The 10,359-nt window shown below is 43.9% G+C and overlaps 1 protein-coding gene across 2 annotated transcripts in view; it reads right to left on the bottom strand.

Annotated features, from left to right (window-relative positions):
• Positions 1-10,359, bottom strand: part of CDH13 (cadherin 13) — a 981,031-nt gene continuing 970,672 nt past the window's right edge. For both annotated transcript variants that reach the window (XM_043898157.1, XM_043898156.1), the window contains 2 exons: positions 7,666-7,884; positions 1-1,013 (listed from right to left, as the gene is read on the bottom strand). In XM_043898157.1, the coding sequence (XP_043754092.1) occupies positions 1,006-1,013; positions 7,666-7,884 (227 nt within the window). In that variant the 3' untranslated portion in view covers positions 1-1,005. The remainder of the gene's footprint in view (positions 1,014-7,665; positions 7,885-10,359) is intronic.

The following is a 10,359-nucleotide window of genomic DNA, read 5'->3' as shown; positions in this document are numbered from 1 at the left end:
TACATAATGAACATCTTTTATTTTCAGGTTTGCAAACGACGGCCGTCGATTCACACAAAAGGGTACTTTTAAAACTACCTGTGTTTACTCTATTGTATGCATGTATATAGGAAACGAACAGTGTGTATGCGCATAAATGTGTCTGTACATGTGGGCCGATATATGTATACACATGGTACCTGATGGCCTCTTCGGACGCATGTGTGACCTCCATGATGTCACTGGCTGTTGTACATATGCCAAGGAGGGCAGGTTCTCTATCCTGGGCCAGGTCCCCAGAAAACCCATTGGGACTGTGGTTTCCGGACACTTACAAATGCAGAGAGATAGACCCCTGTGCATTTGATGGTGAAATGTCCAGCTCTGCTCCTCACCACCTTCACTCAGGATCATCCTCACATAGGACAGCAGTGAAAACTGTCCCCCCTCTGTGGACCTGCCTGGACGGTGGGTGGAGGAGAAGCTCTGTGCTCTGCCCTAGTGCTGGGCTGGACGCTGAGGCCCTGGAGGGGTCAGCTGCTTTAGCTTCTACCCCTTCTGTGCTTAACCTCTCAGGGAAGGGTGACAATATATGAGGACCAAGCTTCTGTAGAGTCTGTCTCTATAAATACTGGGTATATACACATACAGATACTCATACATATACAAATACTAACCCACAGACCAAACCGGATGTGTGGAGTGCTGACTAGCAACATGGCAAACACATCAGGAAAAGTATTCATTGTTCCTCCTCCCAGAAGGTCAAGTTCTATGCCATGATGTTTAAAACACTCAAGGGAAAATTCAGAGGATTCCATTAATTAAAGGGCAAAAGGAAGATGCTGTCAAAATGGTGAAGTACAGATTAAGTGAAAATTGCAAAGAAAACGAAAATCTGAAACAATTGAGGCCTGGTTGTGAAGTTCGAGAGCTGTAAACTGCAATCTTCAGATTTGGATTTTTTTTTCTCTTTTTCCTGTTGCTATGGAAACTTGGGAATCAAGCTTCAGATGTCAGGAGTTCTCACAGACCTGAATGGAAAAGACTCAGAGTCAAGTTAAGGAATATAACAACTCGATTCAAAAACATTTTAGCTAAATACTAGATACATGACTGGCAAGCTATAACAAATGCACTTATAAATATTGCACTACTTTGGGGAAGTTTTTTTTTTTTCTTCTTGAGCATAACATTTGAAGAGAGAAAGAATAGTTCTGCTGGTTTATGACTCAAAAAGCTGGACTTCTCTGAAAATGCAAATACCACAGGCCTCACACTTCAGATCAACCAGGGCCCCTCCCGCTGCCTCACTGGGCCCTGTCTTCTGCAGGTGGCCCAGGGCTGGGCTATTTTATAAACAAGCCTACTTGTCAGCTTAGAAATGGACCACCATCCCAGACACATATACATATATATATATTTTTTTGTTTTGGTCACTGAGAAAAGCCAGATAGTAACTGGTGGTTCTCCGGAGATGGTATGAGTTCCCGAGGGCTGCTGTCACAAATGACCACAAATTCAGTGGCTCACAAACCGCACATACTCACTCTCCTACACTCTGGAGGTCAGAATTCTTAGGGGGCTACAGTCCAGGCGCTGGCAGAGAGTTCCTGTTGGAGCCCCCTCCTCCCTTTCCAGCTTCCTCAGGCTGCCTGTTTGGTCGCGGTCCCTCCCTGCCTCTCTGTGACCTATATCAGGGTTTACATTTCTTGCTCTCTAGGCTTTAGGCCAGCTGAGGGACTTCCACTCTGCCAGATGATAGGGTGGACGGAAGCAGCTTGGCTCTCTGCCACCTTTGCTTAATTATTATTATATCTTGGATTTGTACAGGGAGACGGGACCACTAAAAACTCGTGTTACAGAGAAACAAAAATGTATAAAAGATCAACCCACAATGCAAGTATAGTCTATTCTGGAATGAATTGATTGTTGGAATATAATGGGTTGTTCTGTAAAGCTTAGGGCTTTTCATTCTAAATCTGTTAAGGGGGTGGGTCAGCATATAAACATCAACAACCTGTGCTACACTCCATTGATTTTAGAGTTTAAAGTAGTCATGTAGGCTGATTCATGTCAATGTATGGCAAAAACCACTGCAATATAAAAAAAAATAAAGTAGTCATGTATCTGTTTGGAAAATTTAGAGCAGCTGCTCTAAATTCTAGATAAAAAAAATCTTTGTAATGTGACTCGAGTGTAAATAAAATGATATTGAGAAGGTTAAGGGAGAAAGCTGTTTTAACAGAAAGGGCCATGGAAATGAACATGCTGATTCAGATGCAAGTTTTATTGTTATTTTCTATACTGAGGGATCTTTATACTGCTTGACAGGTGAATTCCTTTGGGGTTAGGACTCTTCGGAACTCATTTAATTTCCTTTTATTTCAGGTGAATTTTTCATTGCCCTTGCTACCATTGCCTTAAACTCTTTGGTGACCTGGGCTGCAGTAAACTATATCCTTCAGATTCACTTGCATTTGAAGACTGGAAAATGGCATCACTAATTTCACTTAAAAATATTTTCCTGTGTGAGACCAATAACTTAAAATAATCATTTTGGTCCTTGAGAAAAATAGGAAGAAATTTTTGACTTAATAAGACCCACTCCATTGGAAAGCCCTCAAGCCCTGTTTAAGTCAAGTCAGACCACAGCATATCCCCTGTGACTGTTGAGTTAATTGCACGAAAAAGTTCACAATGATGTAATGTTCTTAGCTGTGCATGCGTGTGGCACATAGAAAGCCCTGGGACGTCAGAGGACGTCACTGTCCATAAACTTGGAGGGACCAGCTCTGTCTGCAGGCCGAGGATGGTCTGCGCGACTCCGTCTTGGTGCTCCTCCAAGCTCTGCCTCTGCCCATAACATATTTCACAATGAAGAGGAGCAAAACACTGACACACTCAGTGACACGGACTGTGCCAATCTGTTTACGGAAACTTCTAGAGAAGGCAAGAATCTAATCAGAGAAGGTAGATCAGTGGGAGTCTGGACTCTGGGGAGGGGATCAACAGGAAAGGGGTACAAGGAATGGCATCTTGATTGTGGAGTGGCTACACTTTACCAAAATTCATCAAACTGTACCCTTAAAATAGGTGAATTTTATGGAATGCAAATAATACCGTAATAAAAAGCATTAGAATGAAAAGTATTTCTGGTGACCATTTTTTTGCTCCTTTGGTCATCTCTTTAAACTTCTTCATTGTGATCATCAAGGTTACAATTCAATGCCCCCTCCTTTCCAGCACAGAGACATTTAATTTTGGTATTTATTCAAATGGTTCACCTGATCTGTTCTTTTATATTCTTGCTCTCGTGGATTAATTTTAAAAGTGTTTGAAAAGGTTTCAGCACAATATTCCTTGAACTTGCCTTGTCACAGCACAAAAACCCTCATGGATGTGCCAGCTTGCTTTCTTTGGAGGGTCCTAGGGGGAGAATTATGCATCCCCTTGATGTCATCAACATGTGATTTAAACAACAAACTGGCAGTAAAAATCATTTCATTTACATTTTTTATTGCTTTCAATGTCATTAGTTTTATTTCTTTTACTTTGGGATGTCAAAGTAGGAATTGCGTCTCTCTCAGTTCAACTCTCAAATGCAATAAAGCCACCTACGGTATCATAATAAACTGAAATGTTTTTATTATCTTTTTCCACAAGGGAGGCAGTCTAATAATGAACACTGGCCTCCATGCTTACCCACCTTGGGACCTTTCTGAGCATCAGTGTCTCATCTACAGAGTGAAATAAAACCACCAGGGCAATGAAGGAAATAAAGAGAAAAGCCTCAGAAGAGGGGTGTTTGGTTCATGCGAGTCTACTTGAATCAGAATATTATTTGGGAGGAGGAGCAAAACCCATTTTCTCTTCCCACGTTGGATGACGTGAGCCCTGCAGTTTTATGAACAAAGGCTTTAAAGACCAAATTGACACTCTTTTCCTGCCAAGAGCCAGGAGTAAATATTTTCGGCTTTTTGGGCCATAGGGTCTCGGGGGCAACCACTCAGCTCTTTTTGCGGTAGTAGCAGAAAGCAGTCACAGGTTAAGTCTGTAAACGGATGGACCTTCTGTGTTCTGTGCGTCTGTGCTGACTCGCTCAGTTGTGTCTGACTCTGCGACCCCATGAACTATAGCCCGCCAGGCTCCTCTGTCCATGGAACATCTGATTTTCCTGGCAAGAATACTAGAGTGGGTTGCCATTTCCTCCTTCAGAGGTTCTTCCCAATCCAGGGATCAAACCTACATCCCTTGCGTCTCCTGCATTGGTGGGCAGATTCTTTACCGCTGAGCCACCAGGGGGCATCTGTATTCTAATCAAATCTTAAAACCAGGAAGTGAGCCTTCCTTGGCCCTGGGGCTGTAGTTTGCCACTCCCTGCTTTAAAGAAACATCAAACAGATTCTACCAAATCTCCACATTTATTCAAGGACCATGGCTGGTGGGGAAGTTCTCCTGTCCTTGCACTTTATAATCTACTGATAGTTACAGTGTTATTAGGACTCATGCCCCCACTTTGCTTAATATTTTGGACCCATTTCTGTGTGCCCTCTTGCCATTGTCATGGGTCAGCCACACTGACCTTGCTCTTAGGAGAGAGTCTGAGCCACTCAAGGCGTCTTATACCTGCCAATTTCTCACATGCCTACATTATTAGTTTCATTCTTTCTCTGTCAGGAAGAACATCTTGGGCTAGGTCTATAATAAAACAGGAATCATTTTATTTGGCAGGCATCTCTAATGTTCAAACAAACATTATTAAATAATCTTATGCCTTTGATATAGGGACAGGGTGAGGTTTGTTTTGAAGTCAGGTCGGTGATGACAACTGTTCTTAACTATTTTGGGGACTGAAATGACATGTCTTGTGATGCAAAACATGGGAGGGTCATTTCCAGCTGCATGGGGAGATTCAGGGTTCCTTTCTGAGAATAATTATGGCTTGTCCTCAGGTGCCCTGACCTGCAGTGGGATAACCATGTGGCTCTCCATTTTAGGTGAGAACAGAAAGTGCATCTGACATTTCAAACACAGAATGCATGCACCTGTCTTTTCTCAATGGTACTATTTTGAGTATAAAATGAACACGAGTTCTTTGGCAGTCATCAGATAACTCTGTCTTGGATTAACTGTGATCCAAGAGCTCAGATGGGAGAGATGAGAAGTGAGCCATCCTGGGGAACCTGCTTGTTATTGACACCTGTAGGTCAGGGTGCTCCAAAGTAGGAGGAACAAGAAAATCCCTTGTCAGAGGAAGAAAAGGCTGCCATGGCTATTATATTCCTTTTAATCTCAACAGACTACATCTTACAAGCATTTAATATAATGATTTGGAGTAGCAGGCATGTGTATTATTGTAAAAAATATTGTGTAAACATATAAAAACACTGGGTATATGTGCCAGAGGCTACGGTCACCTGGGATGTTGGTTCCCTGGGTTGGATGGGCTGGGGATCTATCTGTACTTCAACAACTGGAGCTGGAAGCCCCCATTAAACCACTCACTGGCCGCCTGGGGGGGCTGGTAAGTGAGCAGAATCTTGAAGAGCCTTGGTTCATGGAGAGTCAGGCTTTGGTGTCATGTAATTGTGTGATTCTTGGGGTCGCAAAGAGTCGGACATGACTGAGCGACTGAACTGAACTGAATTGTGTTTATGGGCTTCCCAGGTGCCTCAGCAGTAAAGAACCTGCCTGCCAATGTGGGAAATGTGAGTTCGATCTCTGGATTAGGAAATGGCAACCCACTCCAGTGTCCTTTCTTGCCTGGGAAACTCCATGGACAGAGGAACCTGGCAGGCTATAGTCCATGGGGTTGCAAAAGAGTTGGACATGACTTAACAACTAAACAACAACACCAGTTGTGGGTGATGTGTGAGTGGCTACTCCATCATCTTTTCCATCTGTGTACACACACACATGCACACACAGCATTTTTATTTCTGTACAATCACCCAGGAAGTACAGCCCTCGGGTCTACCCCAACTCTGCTATATGTGAATTCTGCTCGGTGTCTGTCTAGTGCTCACTTGAGAAGCTGGTGGGAAACAGATTCCAGAGGTTTACTGCGGTAGAGTTGGTCAGAGCAGGACACTAAATAATCCCCATGTGTCTGTTGATAGGGGAGTACACTGCGCCGTATTCCTAGGATGGGAAGGGATGCTCTCTAGCTGTTAGAGTGAATGAACCAGAGCACTGTGTTTGCCTGGCTCTCAAGCTAAGAATGGTTTTCATACTTTTAAAGGGTGGTAAAACACAGAAGACAGAACCAAAACAGCTATAAAAAGGAATATGAAACAGAGCCCTGATGAGACCCCCAGAGCCCAAAATATTTGCCACCTGGCCCTTGATGGAAAAAGCTTGCCAACCCCTGAACTACAGAAACATAGATGGAGCTTGGAAATGTAATGAAAAGAGGGAGAACAGAGAGTTCCAGCACATCAGGCTCAACACAATATGAATTAGACCAAGTTTGACAAACCACACAAAGTAGAACTATATGGGGTGTGTGTGCATGTGGTGTGTAGTAACAGTATAAAACAATGTCCACACACGCTGGCTCATGACAGCTATTGTCTCTGGGGAGAGAGAACAGGAAATGAAACTGGGGAGAGGGACACAGGGGATTTCAACCTCATCTGTAATATTCATGTTTTATAAAAAAGGAAGGAAAGAGGAAAGGAGGGAGGAAGAGAGAGAGGAATATATATTCCCTCCCCCCCTTTCTCTCTCTCCCCCTCTTCTTTCCTTTCTCTCCTCACTCCATCCCTCACTTCCATCCATACGTCTATCCATCCATCCAGGGAGACACTTTGCACTGTAAATTCTCCTCTCTAATTCCACTCCGAGGTCAGTGGCTCAGCACAGAGCTCTACGTGTCTGAAGTTGGAATGAGATTTCCTGTTGACTCCACTCAACACTGTCACCAGGATACAATAATTTCTGTCTTTATTTTCTAATCATCACTTTCTTAGCCTCCTAATTCACAACAACACCATTCACCTTCTCAGAAGGTAAATACTGAGGCCCCAAAGTCTTTTGAATGGCATTAGCTATGTGTTAATAATTGCTAAGGTTAAAACTGGACTAGTAAGCCCCAAAAAGGAAATATTTGATACCTGTTTCTATTTATTTGATGCTCACACCTCTATTACACGGCATAATAGTTCATTTATTTAAAATAATGCTTCATTATGTCATAGTCATGACAACCAGTCAGTGAAAAAACTGTGTGAATATGCAATCACCTCTTTTCCTACAGCCTCCACGTCCTTCCATGCATTCTCATGATTCTTCTTTAAAGGGTGTAGAATCTCCTTAAACCTAGCTAAAGATTACACTACACCATGCAGAGAGAAATAGGGCCCTGGTAGACCAGTTAACCAATCTGGGCACATCTGTCTGAGCTCAAGTTCAGGGTCATCTGGAGGAGCTTCCTCTCCACCTGCTCTGTTGACGGCATTGGGTGCCTTTGCACGGTTCCTCAGATTGGCGCGGGGATCTGAAGGGACCTTTTGACATTAGTGGGAGCACCTTTACAGGTAACACTCCATTACACAGACGTAAGCTAAAAATGAATGTTTCCTCTGGGATACATATTTTGGGAAAGAAGCTATGTGGAAAAACAGTGGGCTTGGGGAAGTTAGGTCTTCCCACCGTATGCACACTGGAGTTTGGCCAACTTACGAGCTAAGCCGAGGAGGGACAGGAGCAGGACCGCGGCTGCGCTGAGGCGCGGGGCCCCCGCAGCGTTGCAGTCCACTTTGGAGTTCTTGCAGGAGCACACGTGTACCCTGAGCTCCGTGACGTTCGTCATGGGCGGTCTCCCCGAGTCTGTCACCATGATGGGCAGGTGGTAGTTTGCCTTGTTCAGGTTTTGCAGGAGGCTCACCAGGGCGTGCGTATCTGCAAACACAGAAGGGGGCCTTCAGAAGAGAGCGCGGGACCTCTGCAAAAAGAGTGCAACTTCAGCAACTGAAGTCTCAAAGCAGGCAGTGCATTGATGTACCTACAAGAGCGCTCAAATAGAAATCTATTAACACCAAATAAACATAGAGATTCAGCTCTTCATTTGTAGAAATCACATTTCAAGTGCCTAGCAAGCACACAGGGCTGGTGGCTACCATACCAGATTGTGTTTGTTGGTGTTTGTGCCTAGCCTTGTCCGACCCCATGGACTGTAGCCCACTAGCCTCCTCTGTCCATGGAGTTTTTCCAGGCAAGAATACTGGAGTGGGTTGCCATTTCCTCCTCCAGGGGATCTTCCTGACACAGGGCTTGAACCCGCGTCTCCTGCACTGGCAGAAGGGTTCTTTACCACTGAGCCACCTGGGAAGCCCACCGTATCAGAGAACACCAGATAAAACACTTCCATCACGGAGGAGTTCTGTGCTTCAGGGCTATTTAATCAATTTCAGGAGGACCCAATTTGGTGGAGATGATTGAGTACCGAGAACTCCTCCCTACAAATGTATTAGACTTAAAGTATAATACATCTTCACAAAGATCACATTCAACATCTAGAAGAAATAATATAAAAACCCACTCTTGAATTGTCACATTGTACATCTTAAATATATACAATTTTTATTTGTATATAAAAATATGTAATAAAGCTGGAAAAAAATAAATTGTTAGCTCAGAGCATTTTTATATAAGATGCTCAAATAATCAAGATACACTTTTGGAACAACAATAACAAAAATCCACTCACTCTGAAGGTGGGCAGGCCGCCCCCCCCCATCTGTTTCCTTGGAGATGGTTTCTACACTGTAGTCTTTTTAAAAAAAATTATTTTTATTTATTTTCTGGTCATGCTGTGCAGCATGTGGGATCCTAGTTTCCCAACCAGGATCAAACCCGTACCCCCTGCAGCGGAAGCTTGGGTTCTTAACTACCAGACCACCAGGGAAGTCCCTATAGCTTAGTCTTTATCAGGCCTCAGACCCCAGTCTTTATCAGGCCCCAGGTTTGTGGGAATTCACTGATACACAACTTGGGGACTGGATCTTTAAGCCCATGCTTGGTGAGAACATCCATCATTACCCAGGCCACTGGTCAGCACTCAGAACTGGCCATCTCACCCAGCACTGTTTTGGCCTTGGGCTGTTTTCTCTTCAGTCATTCAGTCGACTATGGATTTTTTTTTTTTTTTCTGTGCTGCATGGCTTGTGAGATCTTAGTTCCCTGACCAGGGATCGAATCCATGCCCCTGTATTAGAAGGCAGATTCTTAACCACTGGACTACCAGCAAAGTCCCAACTATTTTTTTAAACTGGCTCTTTCTGGGCATAAACAATGATAAATACTCAAAAAAAATTTGAAGGAACAAGAAAAAGAATCTAGAAGGAATTTTAACTATTAAATAAAACCAGGAGGGAAAAGAAAAGTATGATGACCTGAAAACAAAAAAACTGGAAATAGAACTGCCGTATGTCCCAGCAATCCCACTGCTGGGCATACACACCAAGGAAACCAGAATTGAAAGAGACACATATACCCCAATGTTCATTGCAGCACTGTTTACAACAGCTAACTAGGACATGGAAGCAACCTAGATGTCCATCGGCAGACGGAGGGATAAGGAAGTCGTGGTACATACACACGATGAAATATTCAGTTCAGTTTAGTTCAGTCACTCAGTCGTGTCTGACTCTTTGCGACCCCATGAATCGCAGCACACCAGGCCTCCCTGTCCATCACCAACTCCCAGAGTTTACTCAAACTCATGTCCATCGAGTCGGTGATGCCATCCAGCCATCTCATCCTCTGTCGTCCCCTTCTCCTCCTGCCCCCAATCCCTCCCAGCATTAGGGTCTTTTCCAGTGAGTCAACTCTTCGCATGAGGTGGCCAAAGTATTGGAGTTTCAGCTTCAGCATCAGTCCTTCCAATGAACACCCAGGACTGATCTCCTTTAGGATGGACCGGTTGGATATCCTTGCATTACTCAGGTATAAAAAGAACATATTTGAGACAGTTCTAATGAGGTGGGTGAAACTGGAGCCTACTATACAGAGTGAAGTAAGTCAGAAAGAGAAATACCAATACAGTATATTAACACATATATATGGAATTTAGAAAGACAGTAACAATGACCCTATATGCAAGACAGCAAAAGAGACACAGATGTAAAGAACAGACTTTTGGACTCTGTGGGAGAATGCGAGGGTGGGATGATCTGAGAGAACAGCATCAAAACATGTATATTACCACATGTGAAACAGATGACCAGTGCAAGTTTGATGCATGAAACAGGGCACTCAAAGCCGGTGCTCTGGGACAACCCAGAGGGATGGGGTTGGGAGGGAGGTGGGAAGGGGCTTCAGGATGGGGGACACATGTACACCCGTGGCTGGTTCATGTTGTTGCATGGCAGAAAC

Source organism: Cervus elaphus, chromosome 4 (assembly GCF_910594005.1).
Source record: "Cervus elaphus chromosome 4, mCerEla1.1, whole genome shotgun sequence".
In the NCBI taxonomy this organism is placed as follows: Eukaryota; Metazoa; Chordata; class Mammalia; order Artiodactyla; family Cervidae; genus Cervus; species Cervus elaphus.
This window is presented reverse-complemented; position numbering and strand designations above follow the sequence as displayed.